This window comes from Lutzomyia longipalpis, chromosome 2, assembly GCF_024334085.1.
Source record: "Lutzomyia longipalpis isolate SR_M1_2022 chromosome 2, ASM2433408v1".
NCBI lineage: Eukaryota > Metazoa > Arthropoda > Insecta > Diptera > Psychodidae > Lutzomyia > Lutzomyia longipalpis.
The window spans coordinates 15,851,032-15,870,381 of NC_074708.1; the positions used below are offsets into that span (position 1 = coordinate 15,851,032).

Below are 19,350 nucleotides of genomic sequence, written 5' to 3' on the forward strand. Positions count from 1 at the left end.
TGGGGGAGGGAAAAAGTGCTGAAAAAGGCAAAGGAAACGTGCCACAGTTAATGTTCCCCGAAAACTGTTCTGCTGAACTAAACACGCACCCAAATTGCCGTCTTGGGAGCACCATCAAATTCCACACATTGTATGTTCTATCCATAGAACATCGCAAAGTCACCATCTCCCCCGATAAGATAATTACCCTTTCCCGAAAATGATGTGCACTACACTACATAAAAAAAAGATATTACTAATTTGATTGATATTTAATGAGGACAGAGTACAAATAATGAGGCACACATAGTGTTGTTTGGTCAAACACAGAAGCAAATTTGAACCTACCGGAAAAGCGAATGGGCACGCAGAAATTTGCGAAAAAAAAATCTCATCATCATGTTCACCTTACCTTGAACTTTGATCGTTTCTTATTTTCTTTTCCATGCGAAAAAGGGCAATTTTGCACGTACCTATAATTTTCTTTTAATGTTACTTCCTTATTCCTCGTTTTTTTTATGATTCTTTTGCCTGTGAAAATTTAATTTTTAAAAAGAATTTTGCAAGATTTTTACATGCCAAGAAATTCAGGACGCGGTCGTTTTATTTCTCAGGTGTTTTAATTAATATGCAACGTTCCGACGTAATTGAGATCTTCATCAGGCACATTAATCGGTATAAGAAATAGAAAAAAAGAAACCAAATTTTTGAGATATCCACGGTTATTAAAAAAGAAAAGCAAAATGTTGTGGCTGCTACGCTCTACTACTTACAACATTAATCTTTCTTTAGCATTTAAGACAGATATAAATAATTCTTTCATAATCATCAAAATCTGATATGTTATTGAAGATCGAGAAGATTCAAGCCTTTCAGATAATTTTTATAGGTTAGGATCAAAGTAACGCGAATTAAAAGTCCGTTAAGACGACATTTTGTTTAAAAAAAAATCTTTTAATAAAAAATATGTTGATTTAACAATTAATTTGTTACAAATACTACGTCAGTTTTCTAGGAATCTTCATCGGTGCTTCCATCACTAGAGCCACTGCAAACGAAATCAGTTGCAATTCCTTTACTTTTCAAGCTCTTCAGCGTCTCTTCGGAGAGTCTGCAACTCCTGTTTATTGTATGCAGTTTTGGGCATTTCTTTGCAAGCTCCCTGGGAAAAAAATAGGAAATTAGTTAATAAAAATTCAAAGGAAAAGGATAAAATTCCTATACTTACAATACATCATCTTCGTGTACTCCACGGCAACCTTTTATGTCCAAAGTGTGTAAATTCGGGCAATTCCGCATGATAACAGAGAGCGATGATCGGATATTGCATCTCACTCCTCTCAGGTTGATATCCTCAAGATGGGGTTGTTTCTTGAAGAATTCCTGAAGTCCACCCCTGGAAAATCTCTGACTGTACGAAAAATCCACCTTCAAGAGTTGATTGTTGTTCTCATTGAGAGCTCTTAGGAAGTCATCGTTGAAGTAGCAGTGGGACAGTGTGAGTCGTCGGAGGTTGGCTGAATGTTCTGCCAAAGCGAGGAATCCCTTAGAACGGAGAACAACACAGACAATAAGGCACACGTCCTCGAGGAAGGGATTATTGCTCAGAAGAACACGAAATCTTTCATCTGTGAGCCAGTAGAGTGTGGAGAAGGATATCCTTCGCAAACGTGTGCAGTTCTCAAATATTATCCTGTATGGTGCTTTTGGGTGTGCCCACTGGTAGATCTTGAGGTCCCACAGGCCAGCTGCCAGCATCCTCTCAGCTATTCCCTTGCAGCTCCGTGAACACCGTCGGAATGCAAATAAATCCCACCAATTTAGGTACTTTGCAATGTGTGTCACCAGTATATCTTCAACTGGCAGATCCAGTAGAGTTGTGGAGAAGACTGCATTTGATCCTTCGCACTCCATTCTTTAATTTTTCTATGAAAATTATACGTTTATTTCACAATTTGGGGAAAACCAAAACACAGCCCGGTATGATGTTTACATTAAAATTAACCCTTTAGCGTCCAACGTGAAACATAAAAACATTGAAACATGCGCTCTTTTATCGCGATTTTTATTCTATGAATTTTTTTAGAGGACTTTTCTCAGTCAAAACGTCTTCTTTGACCCCTTATGCGTGAATTTGATGCATTTGTAGCATTTGTAACATGGAAAAACAATTACATTATTAAATAATTGAAAAAATAAAATGTTTCACGTTTGGGTCAGCGTATGACCCAAAAAACGTTAAAGGGTTAACGAAACGTCGTTGAAACGAAATAAAATTGGACATAACCTCATTTGATTAGCGGGATTTGTTTTTTGTGTTCGAAGTTCTCGGAAAAAATTGAAATTATTCCAAAAAAATGGAAAATAATTCAACAAAAAGGCAAAATGGCAAGTTAAACTATTTATTAAACAATTCAAGTACATTATAAAATAAGAATGTCGCACAATAATCTTTCACAGATTTGCCAACAACGATTTGTCAGTATGGGAAGAATTGCTACCGGAAGAATCCTTCGCATTTCCAGGCCTACAATCACTCCCACTGTAAATATTTCATTTTAATTGAATTGCTTGATTTAAGATTAATCTGAGACTTAACTTTTTCAGTGGAATCTATCATACGAAATCGCAATGGGGAAGAGTACACGATTCCGGATGAATTCGCAATGAAAGATCTCATTCTGGAGCAGGTCAAGATTGTTGCTAAACTCTTTCCGGATCTTCTAATTCAGCCACAGCAAAAGATTCCAAAGATTGAAAGGAATTCAGAAGATGTCACAAAGAGAGCTGAAGAACTGAAAGTCCCGGAAATTGAGAAGAAGGTTCAGACAATTGAGAAAACCCCTGAAAATATCGCAGTGAAAAAGGAAAAAGTTGAAGGGTCAAAAGTGCAGAATAAAGAAGAGAACCCAGGCTGTTCTAGAAGCTCAACTTCTCCAAAGGAACCTCAATTTGTCAGGAATATCCACGACAATATTGCAGTTGTCCTACCACGCGGGAAGATGGAAGAGAAACTTAAAGCTGCTGCTCCTTTTAATTACTTCCTAACAGCAATCACTGATTCCCCAGCTACTCACAATGAAAGTCTTACAGTGACATTTCAGGAGATTCTGGATAGGAGCTTGGGAGAGCTCGAGTGTTCTCTGCAGATTAATTTCATGGTGGACATCGGCTGGCTAATGATGCAGTATTACTTCGCCGGATACGGGTAAGTTAATCTCTGTGTAATCATTGGAATTTGTTTTAAAATAATTATTTATTAACTAATCTGCTTACAGGGAGAAGCCTCTGATGATTCTGTATGGTGATGAGAACGATGATCTCGCTAATATTGGAAAAATTAGAAAGAATGTGGAAACAATGAAGGTTCCCATGGTGAATTCATTTGGCACTCATCACACCAAAATGATGCTTTTGGCATACACGGATGGTTCAATGCGTGTGGTAATCTCAACGGCGAATCTGTATGCCGATGATTGGCACAATCGTACACAGGGTTTGTGGATCAGCCCTAAACTCCCAAAGGTTGAGGATTCTAAGGACACGGCTTTCGGGGAGAGTCCTACGAACTTCCGGGAGAGTCTACTGCGCTACCTCATGGCATACAATAATCCCAAAATTCAGCCATGGATCACACGAGTGCGCAAATCCAATTTCTCCGAAGTCAACGTCTTCCTCGTGGCATCAGTTCCTGGTGGTCATATAAACTCATCCTTCCCCAAGGGTCCCCAGTGGGGGCATCCACGTATGGGGCATTTGCTGGCTCAACATTCTGCGCGCATTGATGAAACATGCCCCATTGTGGCACAGAGCTCAAGCATCGGTAGCCTAGGAGCCAGTGTTGATTCCTGGGTACTCGGGGAATGGGGTATTAATTTCCGAAAAGATTCCGCTCCAGCAGGACTGCGTCGAATGCCACTATTTCGCATGGTCTACCCCAGTTTTATGAATGTTAAGAACAGTCATGATGATCTCATTGGTGGTGGATGCCTTCCCTACAGCAAGTCGGCCAATGATAAGCAACCCTGGCTCAAGAATCATCTCTGGTGAGTCTCACGAGGAAGTTTTCATAAAAAAATCACATCTAATGAAATTAATTTTCTCTTTTTTAGTCAGTGGAAAGCAAACAAGCGACACAGAACGCAGGCAATGCCACACATTAAGACCTACTGCCGTTGGTCAGATAAAGGGATCTACTGGTTCCTTCTCACTTCGGCCAATTTGTCCAAAGCAGCCTGGGGAATTCACAATAAGAGCGCCAAAATTGAGCCACCGCTGCGGATCATGAACTACGAAGCCGGCGTTCTCTTCCTGCCCAAATTCATCACAAATGAGGATACTTTCCCCCTTGAATCCCAATGTGATTCATCCTCTAAAACCATTTCACTACCCTATGATATTCCACTAGTACCTTATGGGCTTGACGATGTTCCATTTGTGATGGATTACCTCCATGAGGCTCTCAAATAAAAAGTAAGTTTTTTTTGCTATGAATTTAAAATTTCTTTGCATAAATATTCGCCTAAGATGGTGTAACGTGTTCTACAGAGGCATCCTGATTTTGTGGTTTGTTAGATGAATGTGCAGAATGTCCAAAATGGAGTCTATTAGTTGAGAATCTCAGGATTTAATTTAAAAGAAAGGAAGACTGTGACAAAGGAGAATAGAAAAATCTCTTAAAGATTTTTTAACGTGAAATGTAAAAAATAACTATGAATTCCGAAATTCTATCTAAGAAATTATATTATTTATTATTCAGAAAACTAATTCAATGAATTTTTGTTTTTTTTTCGAGAACTTTATGGTGTATAAAAATAAAATTATTTTCTACTAAAAAAAAAAGAAACTTTAACTGAAAAAAAAAAAAAACAGAATCGTTCCCGCTAAACATAGATTTGTCCATTATATTGTATTTTATACTTTACGGGATCTATTCTGATAAAAATCTTTTCTAAAACTTAAAAATTGTTGTAAGAATTTGACAATTGATATTTTTCAATCGTTCTATTGTCGTTCTATAAAAGAAAAACAAAGAATTAGTTATTCCAGAAAAGATTCAGAAAAATCTTTAAAGAGCCATAGAAAAATAATTTTCCTTCAAAAACCGATTAAAGAAACAAATAAAATGTCAAAATTCTGTAAGATTTTTCCCAGAATACCAAAAATTTTATAATTGACGAATTGTTAGAAAAGAAAAGATTTTTATCAGAATCTACCCTTTTACAATTTTATTTTCATATAATTTCAAATTATAGCTAATTATAGCTAGACAATTTTGAAGTTAGACTTTGCGAAAAGGAGTCTATCCAAGCCTCTATAGGTAACGACTGAGGATATGATTCAACGAAACAATATTGATCCACATTATCTTCTAAAGAATCAAAATTAAATTAATGTGTGAAACATGCGCGTTAAAGTTTCGTTTATCAACTTTTGACTATGTATGATTTTGAAATATTTATATAAAGTTTCAAGTTACAGTTACGGCTCATTTTAAAAATTGTAGAAAAAATGTCTTGTTAAAACTTCCTGATGAAACATTAGCGCTAATGTTTCACATATTTAACGAAAACACATGTGGTTCATATTTTACGACAAATCTTTGCCAAATTTTTACTATTCTTTTTAGTAGAAAATGACCTCTGGCGATTTCTTAGTTCTTTTTATTTATTTGTTATTTTTCAGAGGATTAATGCTATTGTCTATGTTTCCGATTTAAATGGACGACTTTTCTACAAAATAATTGATAAAAATATTTTCTGATGTCTGGGCCCGTATTATATAACACTCCGAGTGCTAGGTGGCCCATAAGAACTATACAGCCACCCAGCACTCGGAGAGTTACATAATACGCCCTCTGCTTCACTTTAATTTTTAAAAATATTTTTTTTTGCGCAGAATTGCCCCACTCTACTCTATATTTCCCGCAAAACAAGAGCTTTTATCAAAGTTTTCTTTTGAGATTATTAACAAAAATTTTAAGCAATATTCAGTCAGTAATTAGTATGATCAAAAGTCTACAAAATTTAAAAAAAAATCATAAGAAGGAAATGTGCTGGAAATATGCACCAAGAATTTCCCGGAACATACAGGTATTAGTTTTTTTTCAATTCGGCTTTTCACGCAAACGCCTGCGGTACGAGTCGCGAAGCATGCGAAGCTGCTCTGGAGGAGAGGGTATCAAAATGCCGACAAGCATTCGTGTCCAGAGCTTAGAAATCACATTGACGGTGCTCGTGGTTCAGTGCAGTTTGCTTGTTTTTTGCGAGAAGGCTCACACGGAGAGCTTGTAGCGACGACGGAGAGCTTTTCCAAATATGCATAAAAGTTAGGTGTTTGATTTGCATCGAAATAAACTCTAAGACAACACCGTACATTGAATTTTGTGTGCAAGCCGCTCTGGTGTGATAAAGGAGAGAAAAAGTCACCGAATCAAAGCACATTCCATTGAAAGTGAATGGATCTCTCAGTGCTGTGTTTCTCCATCAAAATTCAAAGTGTTTGAGTGAATTTATTGATTTTTTTTACATAATTTGCCCTCACCTGCACAAAGAAAAGTTCGCATAACTTTTTAAAGGTATTTTTCAAATAAAAATTTTCCAACATCTCTTCATCACGCTTAAACACTGCATTGTGGGAGCTTTTTGGGGTGAAGAGTGCAAGGAAAATAGCACATCGTGCAATAGCAGCATCAATGTGAATGCCATAAAAGAGGCAAGAAAAAATAAAATATAAAATGAATGGATAAGTGTTGGAAAAATTATTGATTCACTCTCAAACCGTGTGCTCAAGCCCTTGCCCCAATTTATATCTCTCTCTCGCTCCACTCTCATTCATCTCTTGCACAAAACCTCGCCGAGCATCAGGTTTGGAAAACGATAAATTTTCACCTGGCAAACATCTTCGCGCAGGAGAATTTTTAAAAAGCATAATTTAGTGTGTGTTTTGTGCATGTGAGAGAGTGTGTGGAAAATGTAAGTGGGTGGCCTTATGTTGCATTTGTAAGAATATAGTAATAAAAAAAAAGTGAAATCATCCCAAGGAATTTCCTTCAGCGATTTTTCTTTCATACCTTTTGCAAAAAAATAAATTTCCTCTGTTTAAGAACAGATACCAACCAGGTGAGAGTATAAACATTCGAGTGTGATAAACTGTCTGTACGCACATGTGAAATATATATTCTATATAAAATCATATACAATCCGGAAGAGAAGAAGTTGCAGAGCAAGGAAAATTGTATCATATGGGTGGCAGGCAAGATGTAATTGCAACGATCAATTCGCAACCTGTCTTATGAGAGTCACATTTGTCCTCGTGGCTTTTAGTACCTGCTTCTCTCACTCAGATTAATTCTATACTCTGTGCGAAATACCTCGAATATGGTTATTAGTTACCTCTCGGCACACAAATGATACACAAAGAATCATACGCACAAATGCTTCAGCTGTCTCACACAAAGTCAATATTATGTCGATAGAGCGATTTAGAAGTGAGGTGGAAAAAAAGAAGATAAATAAATAGAAAATCAGAGACACGTGCAAATTGGAGCGCCGATTTGGACAATTGGCAAAAGTTAATAGCAAAAACCTCTTTGCAAATTAACTGAGCAAATAAGAAGTCCATCAATATACACAGCACTCCCCTCAAAGAGACGCGCGTGCACATTGAAATAAAATGATTTGGTGCTACTTGATTGGAGCTGCTCTCGGTGGATTCCTCCTTGCCCATGGTATCCTCGAGATTCACTACTTTCTTCGAATGTGCCTAGCTGTTTGTCTGGCTAAATGCTTCAAGAAGAAAGCCCATATAATGGACATGACTTCAGTTACCGGTAAATTATTCCATTTTATAAATATTTATTTAGAAAAAAAAAATGTATTTTTTAAAGAATTTTTAATTAGAAATAAGTTTAAAAGGCTATCCATTTCTTCAATCTTGAGTTCAAAAGTCGTTTATGATCTCTATTATGTTGTTAATGAGAATCAGATAAAACAATTTTCTTTACGCTAAAGGAATTTATTCGTTTCTGTACAGAAAATCTCTCATATAAGAAAACAATCGGTGTACGCGTAATGTTATAGAGAAAATCCAAAATATAACAAGAAATTGGCAAACATTTCTGATTTTCTACTGAGATTAGCGAAAGATTTCCTCAAAAATGCGAACAATGACGTCATTTTTGTTATTTTAATTTCTTTTTTTTTAATACATGAAGCATAAAAATACCTTCTTAAAAATCTTCCGACGAAGCATCAAAGCAAATGCTTCACATTTCTAGCGTTTCTAGAGAGACAAAACAAATAAAAAAAAATAATGACGTCATTTTTAACGTTTTTTGAGCAATTCTATGCCAACTTCTCCCAGTTGGTCCCTAGAAGAAAACGAAAAATTCTGTTTAGGATGTTATTATACTTTTTAATTATATTAATAAAATTGCGCATATCATGATTGTTTTCTCAAATGAAGATCCCATATAGGAACGAAAAAGCTCCTTTACAAAAAATGATAGATTAATTTCCTAGATTATTTTGAAATTAAACTATTAATAAAAATTTCATTAAGAAAAAGATCCTGAAAATCGATGTTTTGGGTTACTAACTTACTGTTTCATACTTTAACTGCATTAGAACATGATTTTTATCAAGAAAATTCTTTGAGAAGAGTGAAAAAAAAAAACAATACGAATTTTCCTCATTTTCAAGCTGATAAACTTGCCTAAAAGAACTTCAATTTATTCTTAATTTTTACATAAGAAACTATGCCCACAGATTTCTCGAATAACCCTGTTTAGACATCTCCTCATATCACCTCTAAAAATCTTGTTGCAAGTTTTTTTTTTCGTGTAATTTTTTACGAATTCAAATAAAATGTTTAATCCATAATATTATTCGAGAACCCGGCAATTCTTGGCAGGTAATTCCTTGTTTTTTGCTTACAAATCACACACAAAAAACATTTTCATCTTGTCATAAAATACACGCGTTGTTGTGAAGATGATGGAGGGAATATAACCTGGAACTTGTTTCTTATTCCGTATCTGTCGGGTACTAAAACAACGTCACAGAGCATACCGACATTGATGATTTCAATTGAAGCAAAAAATCACGCAATTTAGGAGCGGAACTTCATTAATAACTCATCCGATTCAATCCATTAAATTTAATTTAAAAATAATTTTTAAGGGATTTTTTTAAAAGAAAATTCTGATAAGTCTCAAAGATTTTTTTTGGGAAAAATTTTAGTAAAAGAAAATTAAAAAAAAGAGGCGATAAAGAAAATCCTAAATTGCGGGGGAAACGCCGTGTTTTGATCCAGCTGAAACCACTGAAAAGACCATAAAAAAACACACACACGTGAAAAGTTGCAAAATCCGCATGACTATGCGCGGTCTAGCGATGCAAGCCGTCTCTGGGATGGCAAAACATTCACCAATGAGATTTTCAACCAGGAAAATACTCGTTTTGACCGTTTCGACGTATACTACTCATATATTCTTCCATTGACACACATTCCGCTGGAGATCTATTTGAAAAACATGTGATAGAAATACATAATTGGCGGCCTAATCGTTTCTTTGGGCGCCATTATCTTTGTTAAAATTCATCCCAAAGGCGTTTAATTTTAAGTATCGCGCATACGACCGTCTTTAGGGTACAAAGAACACGCATTTATTGGATTCTATTGACGGAAGTTAAATGCGGGGAGACACCTTCAAGGTTCCACGGGGAAAAAATTATAGGTAAAGCAACATTTTCTATTACAAAATTGCATTCTTTTCTTTTCTCTTCCGCAGGCCTGTGCATAACAACGGACATTGACACGCTTCTCTTTCACATGAACAATGCTCGTTACTTTAGAGAATTAGATTTTGCCAAAGCAGATTTTTACGAAAGAACAGGACTCTACAGGACAATTAAGAAGAAAGGAGGATCAATATTTCAGGGTGCAGCTACAATTAGATACCGAAGATTCATCAAGACTTTTACACGCTTCAGAATCACAACGAGGGTAATTAAGAACAATATTGCTTCTACTCATTTTTTTTTCTCACTCTCTCGATCTTTTCTTTAGAAGAATACAGGTTTAAGAGAAATAAATACAAAAGAACTGGGTTAGTTGAGAAAATTCTTGCTTTGCAATTAAACTTCACAAGCACTCTTTAGATATTTATTAACTAGGACGAGTGCGATGAAAGTTAAGTTCTTATTTTTTCATAGGGGAACGTGGCCCAATTCCGACCTCCTTCGACCTTTTTTCAATCCGCTTTTGCTTAAAACCGATAAAACTTTTAATCCTTTAAGGTCCACGATTAATCTAGCGAGTTGATTGAACTAAAAATAATTTTTGGGGGTTCCTTTGAGCTCAAATAAGACATTTTTGGCAAAAAAGAACCCAACTCAAAAATTTACGGTTTTTTGTCCTCCTGATCCTGTGAGCCTTTGAGGATGTCCTTTTGTGGTCATAAAATGATAAGGGAAATCTTGTATTAATTTGGACTCAATATTCATAAAATAAGTATACAAAATGAAACCTTTTCAAAATCGAGCCTTTAAGTCAGTGTATGACCCAGTGGTCCTTAAAGGGTTAATGTAGAAAGTTATGGGAGTAAAAAGAGGATTAAATGGGCTTTAAAATGGTACCAAATTTAAGAATATTGCTTTTTATTTTAAATCATTTTTAACTCATTCTGCGCGGACTTTTAGAGGTCGGAATTGGGCCACATTTCCCTATACATATTGAGTCTTCCAAGGGGTTACATACCTTAAAATCTTAAGAATGGTTTATTTTTAGATTATCAATTTTGTAAGAAAACAGTGTTTTAAGCTTTAAAATCTTTATTTCAGTTTTAAATTTGTGATTTTCTTGAACCGTATGCTCTGTTCAATTTAACTTTGCACCAAAGCTCCACCAGGTGATGATGTAGACGCTCATCATAGAGGGAGAGAAGTAGCCAATAAAAATGTTTTACTTGAAATTAGCCAATCAGATAGGTCCAAATCTTTATTTTTTCTTGTACATATCCAAATAATTTGTAAAAAAAAATGTTTTAAAATCGAATATGAAAAATAAAAAACTACCTAATATACTGCCGAGAACAGTATGTATCCCGTATGCCGTGATAAAAGAACAAAGAAAATTATTTTGTGGCTTTTAGCTATCGATTTTGTAACTAAATATCCTAGATTTTATTTCCGGAATTCAGAACAACGACATGTAGAATATTTAATTGAGAAGACAAACACGCAACGACGACTGAAAACTGATTGTCCGCAACGTCTGAAGCCCAAATAATAAGCTGATGAACAGCTGAATTATTAAAATTGAGCGTGTTGAAAGATTTAAGTAGTAGCGTGATACCATCTTTCACACCTGAGCTTGCAATAATTGCATAAAGACTTTCAATTTCAATAAAAGTAAAATAAAATAAAATTAACATGATTCTAAAGCAAGTTCTTACCAGGAACTCACATTCTATACGTCTGTGCGATGCCCACCTCCTGCGGGTAATAAGAATAAAGTGTTTGTAGTAATTGTTCTTGTTCATTCTTAGATCGTCTATTGGGATGAAAAATCAATATTTATGGAGCATAAATTCATCTCACCGTCTGATGGTTTTGTGAGATGTGTTGTTCTATCGCGGCAGCGGGTCGTGAATTTGCCTGTGGATGATCTCATGAATGAACTCTTAGGGAAAACAATGAAGAAGCAGACACCATTCGATAGACTGGAAAATGGAAATGCTGAACATGCCAAAATTAAGCCAAGCATTCCACTTGAGGTAAATAAAATTAATTTAAAATTAAAACGAAGTCTTTTCTATTATTGAATTTCTTGAAGCTCATTTTCCTGGCTTTTCCTAATTAGTGAAATTTTCTCTCTTTAGGTGGCTAAATGGATGGAATGGAATGAAATTTCCAGTGCTAATCTACGAACTGATTCATGAAATTCAGCCCCAGTGTGTGCCACAGCCACATAAAATATAAGAAACTGCGAGGGAATCAACAATTTTTATAATCTTGCCTTCCCTCAAACAAAAAAAAACGCGCCAAAACAGCACTTAGTCGAGTCACCAAAGCCCCAGTGTGCCCTCAAACCATGTGTCTCAACTTAAGGGGAATAGAAAGTTTTATTGGAGACTTTTTTTAATTAATTACATTTTAAAATCACTTTTAGATCATTTCTTCGATGTTCGTTTTAAGAATTTAATTGACATTATTGAAATAATTTTTAAGAACTTTCTTCGGTAGGAAAATTCTAAATTTTAATTCATTACGTTTTTTGAAGAACAGACATTTTCAATGCCATTTATCTGTTTTGTTAAGGAAAAGTTCTAAAGAGTGTGATTTGCATTATCCTCGTCTCCAGCATAACTTTTTAAGCTTCTTTAAGAGCTCTCTTAAGATCACTTTCATTGCAATTTTCATGTGATATTAGAGAAGATTTTAGTTTGTAATTATTTTCTTTAATTTTTAAACACTTTCCGTCCACCATTTGCACTTTAATCATTAAAAAGCAATTGCCAGAGAAGAGTAATTGCATTTTTTTTACGGTGAAAGCGTTACCAAAAAAAAAAGTCATTTGCAGTAATATAATTATGGATGTACCAACATAAAAAAATATCACGTCGTTTTTGTACCAAAATAAAACAACAATAGTGAAAAAAAAATATTGTGGTTGTAGAATTATATAAATTTAAGCATAAAAAATATTCTGTAGTGAAGAAAAACAGAAAGAAGAAAAACGTGGAGTTTTTTTTTTGGAAACTTGCTGTAGAAGGAAATCAATAAATGATTAATTGAAATTCACGAAAAAAAAATGTAAAACACGCAAAGAAGAAATGGAGAAAAAGCTGAATGTTGTTTTGTGAACTCAAAGTTCAGAATAAAATGTAAATTGAGTGTTAAAGTGGACAATTTATGCGTTGAATAAAAAATCTGCTTGGTCACAAAGGCAACTATTGGAAAATTTTTCTTCAGGAATCCCCTCTAAAGGAAATACTGTTCATGGGAGAAATATTCGATCAAATTGGGATTTTTGTTGATAAATAAAAATGAGATGAGAAACATAAGATGAAAGAATTAAAAGTAAAGGAGTTCATTCATTTTTGTATGGGAATACTCTTCATTTGATGAACGACTAGAGATACATTAATCTTGTAGAAAATAAATTAAAAAAGACAAAACAGGAAAACGTCAAGAAGAGTTTTCATTCTCTCTCTGATCTGCTAGGAAAAGTCATTTAAAGTTTTTTTTTTTAAATTGAAAGAATGACATCATCATTCTGTTTTTTTGTGTTTATATCACACAATCACTCAATGCCACACTAACCGTTCTCACAAAAACATTAAGGCGATATAAATAAAGTCTTTACAGCAGTAAAAGAAACACAGTAATGACGTCATAGTTTAATTTTTTTTATCAAATTACTATTTTTTCCAGATAAAGTCAGTATAAAAAATAAAAATCTCATTCACAATTTCCTATTATATTTTTGATTTTCTCTACAAGTATAAGTGAATATTGTTTCCCATACAAAAACGAATAAACTCCTTTATTTGGAATCTTAATTTTATTTCCAATCGTACTTCAATTAAATTTTTAACACTTTTTTGTTAAAACGTCTTTTGTGTACCTTGAATATTTTCTTATAAAGAATTTGTTCATAAAATAAATTAATTTGCTAAAGTAAAAAAGAAATAATATAATTAAAGGAAACTAATTGGATATTCTTCAATATTTAACCTTCACGAGAACCTCAAAACAAGACAATTATGGTTTTTATTTGAACTTTTTATTAATTAGCTTGATGAGTAAACAAAATCTGATGCTACAACACATGTTTGCGCAATTTTTCAAGTATATAATGACGTCTTAAAGAGGATTTATCTTTAGAAACTTTCTCTTTCAATTTTGTCATCGACGTTTCGATTTTTTTTAAAATATCCTTCATTTCGTTTTTCTTTTATAGAACCTTTTTCTTTTAATCATAGCAATGTGTCCCCATTCTAAAATCATGAACTGTAAAGCTAGCAATCACGTTTTGTGGAGAAATTCTTTAAAGAGAAAAATTCATCACCGTTTTATGCTCTTCGTGAGAGAAGAAAATACGGTGCACTTGTTGCAGAGTGAAAGCCCTTTTGCGGCAGCCACTTGTTGGGCACAACAATATCTACCAGAATTTCTCTCATCATCATTAGCGGTGATGTGTGCGAAGGAGATGGAGAAAATGCGGGCAGAGATGTTGGTGGAGAAATTCATTTTGAGAGTCTCAGGTGTCTCCCACCTCGAAAATTACGCGCGAACTTGAACCTTTCTCTCGCCCAAACACATATACGAAAAAAAAGCCAGCCAGCATACACCTTGAGCATTGGAGAGCTCCCCTACCCAGAAAATGATCATCTATTGAATTCCACCGTCAGTCAGTGCAGAACCGTGGAATGTTGCGGACGTAGTTTTAGTTTGTGGAAGCCCCTCATAGCTCTGTGACGGATTTGCACGGCTCACAGCAGGTGTAGTGACTATGAGTGCTTCTTGTAAAACTTAGAAGAGAAAAAAGCTCTCTTCGTGCTCTCAATTGGCCATTTCCTCGCAACTATTTACTAATCCCCCCTCAACATAATTTTCCCACATTGTGGTGTCGTGGAGTTTTTTTTTCTCTTGTGATCCTAAGGCAAGTTTTTTTTTTTTTGTTAAATGTGATGAATATACCGCAAAAAATATCAAAACTCTCTGGGCTCTCTCACATACACACAAGAACATCGTGGCATTCGGGCAATTTAGGTCACATTGACCAGAAAGTATCTCTCGGATCTCCATTGCAAATTGCTTGGGGGATTGAGAATCCAAATTGTGCCGTGCAAGACATGGAAAATATATACCTGTTTAATTTTTTGCCATATAAAAATTTATGTATTGTATATAATAAACTTCCCAATCGGGGCTTGAGAGACACAGATTCCAAAGTCCAAGGATTACCAGCTTCTCACACACAAGCGCGCGCTTTTCTTCATCGCACCTCCTCTCCTCCAATGTTTTCCCCCCTGTTGCCACCTTTTTTTTACACATTTTTCATATCTCCTTCTTATCTCTCGCACAACCACCACACAATACTTATAGCGTCTCAACACTGCCCATCTTCACCCAATCGGCCGGCACGTTTGAACGATTACACCACACTTGGCGCGCGAGAGAGCAAGTTAAGAAAAAAATAATAAAAACAGAATTAATAATCACAACTGGTTTACGGTTGCGATTAAGTACTAAAGTTAACTGTAAAATTACCGTAAAAGACCTCAGAAAGCTCTTCTCGCGAGAATTCGCCGCACCCATGGCTACATACCTACCTATGTATGTTATATATAGTGAAAGAATCACCTGGAAATGAAGAAAAACGCACACACAACATCCAACAACCACCGCATATATATGTGCACACATAATGTATGTTAAACTCAAAAACTTTCTTTCTCTCACCCATTAATTGTAGCAGCCGCAAAGTACTTACCTCCTATAACTAACCCCACGAAGAAGAAGAAGAAAAAAATGGTCTGCCTGTGCCTTCCTGTACTCTTGCTCATTCTCTACATCATCTGGGATGTGAATTACTTCATACGAGTCATTTTCACCGTTGGCTTGGGTAGATTGCTGCAGAAGAAAGTCAAAATCACCGATAAAACCACCATATACGGTAAATTAAAATATCTTTCTCTTTTCGCTATCATTGTCCAAGAAAATTCATAATATATAGTCAAGTTTAGCGCAAAATATTTTTATTTATTTGATAAATTCAAAATTTTTATAAAGGCATGAAAGTTGCAAATGAATAAAACTCGATCAAATTAGGAGAAATTTTGGATCAAAGTTGAGTTTATAAAACTTTCCTTATCTCAAAATTATTGAGAATTTTTGTCGAGGGACACCTGTCGTGCGCTAATTGGGCAACGAGAATAATATTTTTATTAATTAAGAATAATTCCTGTGATTATTTTTAATTCTTAATTAAGATCACCAATTTATTTTTATTATACTTGTGGTTTACTTAAAACTCGTTTTCGAAAGTTCTTTTTATTTAATAAATTTCAAAAAAAAACCATTAAGGCTCTTTTAAAGGCAATAACAATTTTAAGTTTAAATAAAAATGTAATAAATTTTTTATACAGTAACGAAAAGCTATAAGTTCTACGTAAAGGACGTAAAGTAAGAAGTTTTGGGCTACATTTTTTTTATTCACAAAATATTGCTGAATTGTTAACCCAGATATGTAGGATTTTTTTAAACTTACGTAATGTCTGACTTAAAAATTGTTTAGAAAAGACTATTCTTAACTAAAATCTGGGTTAAAATCGGATACAATATCCAGTTTGAATATAACTGAATGATCTTTCATAAAAGTTATTAAAGTTTGAATCTAATTTGCCTTCTCCTTGTTTAACGTTCAAACTGAGGCAACTAGGCGCCTCCATCTTATTACTTATTAAACTTTTATTTAAATGGAAGTTTTTCGTAACATTTTGTAGTCAGCTTTCCCCTCGTCGAATGCCAAAAATAGTCCTGGCATGGGCCCGATGGGTTCGTGGAATCATTCCACATGTCTGGTTGCGGGCGAGCTTGTGCCGGTGGGTCTCTGCATCATCGATAGAGTGAGTTCAGTCTAGTTGGGTAGCTCAAAGTGAGCGGTCGCATGTGAAATGGAGTGCAGTGTTATGTTAGAGGGGACAGCAGAGACCCGAGGGTTCCGGTGGCAAGTCGCTCCCCACTCATAGAGCAAGCCGTGAGTGGCCATCCTCCACGGAGGAATCCCTCTCTTCAAAAAAAAAGCCCCCCTCTACAATTTCTAGATTTTCATTATAAAATTCATTGACCAGGCGTCTCCATCTAAATCTACAAAATAATAGCAATAAAATAAAATAAAAAAATATTATATAAATCGTGGGAAAATGATAAAATTCCATGAAAAAAAATCAAGAATATTTATTTAAAAGATTGTACATTTAATAAAAATTAAAAAGTCTTCACGCGCTACTATATGTTTCTTGTACAATGATTCAATGATTTATATCGAAAGCTTCCTTCCACATTCTCCATTAGCTTTACTGGTTGAATTGGAAGCGAATGCCATATGCTAAACCCATGCGAAAAGATTTATTTTACTATTGCATTCCACAACTTTCCATCAGGTTTCTGTACGACTCAGGATGTTGACATCTTCATCAGGCACATGAACAACGCTCGCTACCTGAGAGAGTTGGATTTTGCCCGATTTCACTACTACGGGCTCACTGGTCTCTATGAGGAGGTGAAGAAGACTGGCGGTGGTGCCGTTCAAGGAGCCTCCAATATTCGGTACCGCAGAACAATACCAATCTTCAATGCCTACAAAGTGGAAACGGAGGTAAAGTTCGGCGCTACAATTTTAATTTAATATCTCACACGCCATTCACAACTTCCGATTTCTTTTGCAGCTCATTTGGTGGGACGAAAAGGCCATCTATCTCGAGCAGAAATTCATAACGCTCTCCGATGGATTTGTCCGTGCAGTCGCCACATCCAAGCAATGCATCACAAAGGTGAATGTGATGGAGCTCATTGCAAAATTCCCCGGTGGTGAGAAACGTCCTCCGTGTCCAGAAGAATTGCGTCTATGGCTTGAAGCACAAGAAATATCCAGCCAAAAATTGCGCGGCAATAAGAGTGACTAACATCCCTCTTTTGAAAAAAAAAAGTGCTTCCACGTTGTTTTCAAACAAAAGATAAATTGAAAAAAAAGAAAAAAAATATTGTTGACCAAAAAAATCACGTAAAATCAATAAAAACTACAAAACCATTTGAAAAGCAATCCCGTCTTTTGCCTTCTTCTACCGGCATAACACGTCTGTTTTGCAAGAAAAGCGGTCGAAGCAGCCATTCTTTTGCTCTTCAAATTGGTGCTAAATGAATTATTAATCACTGACCAGGTGAGAAAGAAAAAAAAACAGCTGAACAATAACACACAGTTATGGTGGATTTGTATTCACTTTAACATACGCCGGCATTTGTGTGCCCAACCTCTCGATAAAAAAAATGAGAAAAAAACGTAACTAGAAAATTAAGATTAATTGTTTCACTTTTTCAATACAGTTGCGCGGATTTCATTCCAATGCACCACTTATAATTATAAAAATTCTTTAGAAACTATTTCGTTCTTCTCAAAAAATCATTTTTGCAAATATGTGTTAATTAACCATTTAAATAAATTCCCATTATCGACGCAAGGGGGTTTTCATTTAAAGATTATTTACCTTTGATTTACAATCTTAAAAAAAGAAAAAAAATTTAAAACAATTTTTTTGTTCAGAAAAATTAAAGAAAAGGTGAATCAAAACAAGAAATAAATAATTTTATCGTCTGAAACTGAAAGACAAGGTCAAAGACCTTCCTGCGATCTTACGATCTTTGTGCTATGATCACAGCGGTCTGACTCACATACAGAGATTGCATAAGATCGCATGATCATACAATTTCTGACCTTTCTTAATTTTAATTTAAGTATTAAATTAAATATTTTTCTTCATTTAGATATTTAGAAATTATAAAAAGACAATCATACCAGAGAGCCTTTAACTCTTTACGGATTCTTGGGACGACTTTACAAGATGATTCGTCTTCTTTTTAGAGAAATATAAATGTCTCATTTTAAATTTATTTTTCTTCGCGATCAATTGGTTATTTCTTTCCCAAAAAAAATTATTGAGTTAAAAATTACTCAAAAAAATATTTTCACAAACCTACTGCGCTAAATAGGTCGCAGCTCTAAAAAAATTATTTAAATTGAAGATTAACATGATTTTTAAAGAAAAGATGTTTGATTAACCCAGGTGTCTTTAGTTTTTACTTGTGTAGCTGAAAGTGGAAAAAGTACAGAGAAAAGAAAAGAAATTTTTGACTGAATAAATTGATTTTTTTTTATCAAAATCATATTAATTTATACAAATAAATAGTGGTCAAGTGAATGAAACTTTAACCAGAGTTAGTTTTTTCTTTTGTGCCACGATGGAGACGCCTGGTATTCATTTATTTTCTTCGAATTTTGCTCCTAGTTTTATTGTAAATGGTTTAATTAATTGAAAGATATCTAAAACAATTAATCAAATCATCAATTTTAATAATTTAAGAGCAAAAGTTGAAGAAAAATAATAAATACCAGGCGTCTCCATCGTGGAATTACCAAACGACACCATTTTTTAAAGAAAAACTATTACTTATTAAAAATCATCCTTTTCGTTTGAAAATTGTGTCACATTACGTAATGTTAAAAAATAATTAAAAAATATGTATTTTCTACACAAATATCTTCTTCCGGGTTATACTAACAGTAAGATCCCGAAGAAAGAGA

General features: G+C 34.6%; 6 protein-coding genes across 16 annotated transcripts in view; 5 read left to right on the forward strand and 1 right to left on the reverse strand.

Moving 5' to 3' along the window:
• The window catches only part of LOC129790865 (UNC93-like protein), a 1,060,245-nt gene that overhangs the window by 985,656 nt on the left and 55,239 nt on the right, over positions 1 to 19,350 (forward strand). The gene's annotated exons all lie outside the window — the stretch shown is intronic.
• Positions 1 to 19,350, forward strand: part of LOC129790850 (cleavage and polyadenylation specificity factor 73) — a 566,536-nt gene that overhangs the window by 491,947 nt on the left and 55,239 nt on the right. The window lies entirely within an intron of this gene.
• LOC129790919 (F-box/LRR-repeat protein 15-like) lies at positions 913 to 1,985 on the reverse strand. 2 transcript variants are annotated; one of them, XM_055828762.1, is made up of 2 exons: positions 1,208 to 1,985; positions 913 to 1,141 (listed from the first exon to the last, which is right to left on the reverse strand). In XM_055828762.1, exons 1-2 carry the CDS (start codon positions 1,891 to 1,893, stop codon positions 991 to 993), a joined length of 837 nt encoding a protein of 278 aa, XP_055684737.1. In that variant the 5' UTR covers positions 1,894 to 1,985; the 3' UTR covers positions 913 to 990. The 2 variants fall into 2 exon arrangements, with proteins under 2 accessions (XP_055684737.1, XP_055684738.1); XM_055828763.1 differs by having other exon boundaries at positions 913 to 1,137; positions 1,204 to 1,985.
• Positions 2,258 to 9,885, forward strand: LOC129790856 (probable tyrosyl-DNA phosphodiesterase). Of its 3 annotated transcripts, none has more exons than XM_055828660.1 (6): positions 2,258 to 2,367; positions 2,440 to 2,523; positions 2,587 to 3,187; positions 3,258 to 4,025; positions 4,092 to 4,452; positions 4,528 to 4,746. In XM_055828660.1, the coding sequence occupies exons 1-5, from the start codon at positions 2,337 to 2,339 to the stop codon at positions 4,447 to 4,449; spliced, it is 1,842 nt and encodes a 613-aa protein (XP_055684635.1). In that variant the 5' UTR covers positions 2,258 to 2,336; the 3' UTR covers positions 4,450 to 4,452; positions 4,528 to 4,746. The 3 variants fall into 3 exon arrangements, with proteins under 3 accessions (XP_055684635.1, XP_055684637.1, XP_055684636.1); XM_055828662.1 differs by lacking the exon at positions 4,528 to 4,746 and adding an exon at positions 9,773 to 9,885 and having other exon boundaries at positions 2,266 to 2,367; XM_055828661.1 differs by having other exon boundaries at positions 2,266 to 2,367; positions 4,507 to 4,746.
• On the forward strand, positions 6,202 to 12,934 carry LOC129790934 (protein THEM6). 2 transcript variants are annotated; one of them, XM_055828785.1, is made up of 5 exons: positions 6,202 to 6,556; positions 7,085 to 7,810; positions 9,773 to 9,987; positions 11,531 to 11,758; positions 11,864 to 12,934. In XM_055828785.1, exons 2-5 carry the CDS (start codon positions 7,654 to 7,656, stop codon positions 11,921 to 11,923), a joined length of 660 nt encoding a protein of 219 aa, XP_055684760.1. In that variant the 5' UTR covers positions 6,202 to 6,556; positions 7,085 to 7,653; the 3' UTR covers positions 11,924 to 12,934. The 2 variants fall into 2 exon arrangements, with proteins under 2 accessions (XP_055684760.1, XP_055684759.1); XM_055828784.1 differs by having other exon boundaries at positions 6,202 to 7,810.
• Positions 14,385 to 17,814, forward strand: LOC129790939 (protein THEM6). 3 transcript variants are annotated; one of them, XM_055828793.1, is made up of 4 exons: positions 14,385 to 14,488; positions 15,466 to 15,666; positions 17,156 to 17,370; positions 17,441 to 17,814. In XM_055828793.1, the coding sequence occupies exons 2-4, from the start codon at positions 15,522 to 15,524 to the stop codon at positions 17,675 to 17,677; spliced, it is 597 nt and encodes a 198-aa protein (XP_055684768.1). In that variant the 5' UTR covers positions 14,385 to 14,488; positions 15,466 to 15,521; the 3' UTR covers positions 17,678 to 17,814. The 3 variants fall into 3 exon arrangements, with proteins under 3 accessions (XP_055684768.1, XP_055684765.1, XP_055684767.1); XM_055828790.1 differs by having other exon boundaries at positions 14,386 to 14,649; XM_055828792.1 differs by having other exon boundaries at positions 14,386 to 14,649; positions 15,469 to 15,666.

What these genes read in the sequence shown, in the direction of transcription:
- LOC129790856 (XM_055828660.1), top strand. Translation starts at nt 2,337, where the DNA reads ATGGAAAATAATTCAACAAAAAGGCAAAATG. An exon ending in GGCCTACAATCACTCCCACT is followed by an intron (nt 2,524 to 2,586) that starts GTAAATATTTCA and finishes TAACTTTTTCAG; the next exon opens with TGGAATCTATCATACGAAAT. An exon ending in TGGCTCAAGAATCATCTCTG is followed by an intron (nt 4,026 to 4,091) that starts GTGAGTCTCACG and finishes TCTCTTTTTTAG; the next exon opens with TCAGTGGAAAGCAAACAAGC.
- LOC129790919 (XM_055828762.1), bottom strand. Translation starts at nt 1,893, where the DNA reads ATGGAGTGCGAAGGATCAAATGCAGTCTTCTCCACAACTCTACTGGAT. An exon ending in GTACACGAAGATGATGTATT is followed by an intron (nt 1,142 to 1,207) that starts GTAAGTATAGGA and finishes TTTTTTTCCCAG; the next exon opens with GGAGCTTGCAAAGAAATGCC.
- LOC129790934 (XM_055828784.1), top strand. Translation starts at nt 7,654, where the DNA reads ATGATTTGGTGCTACTTGATTGGAGCTGCTCTCGGTGGATTCCTCCTT. An exon ending in GGACATGACTTCAGTTACCG is followed by an intron (nt 7,811 to 9,772) that starts GTAAATTATTCC and finishes TCTCTTCCGCAG; the next exon opens with GCCTGTGCATAACAACGGAC. An exon ending in AGCCAAGCATTCCACTTGAG is followed by an intron (nt 11,759 to 11,863) that starts GTAAATAAAATT and finishes TTCTCTCTTTAG; the next exon opens with GTGGCTAAATGGATGGAATG.
- LOC129790939 (XM_055828793.1), top strand. Translation starts at nt 15,522, where the DNA reads ATGGTCTGCCTGTGCCTTCCTGTACTCTTGCTCATTCTCTACATCATC. An exon ending in CGATAAAACCACCATATACG is followed by an intron (nt 15,667 to 17,155) that starts GTAAATTAAAAT and finishes ACTTTCCATCAG; the next exon opens with GTTTCTGTACGACTCAGGAT. An exon ending in CCTACAAAGTGGAAACGGAG is followed by an intron (nt 17,371 to 17,440) that starts GTAAAGTTCGGC and finishes TTTCTTTTGCAG; the next exon opens with CTCATTTGGTGGGACGAAAA.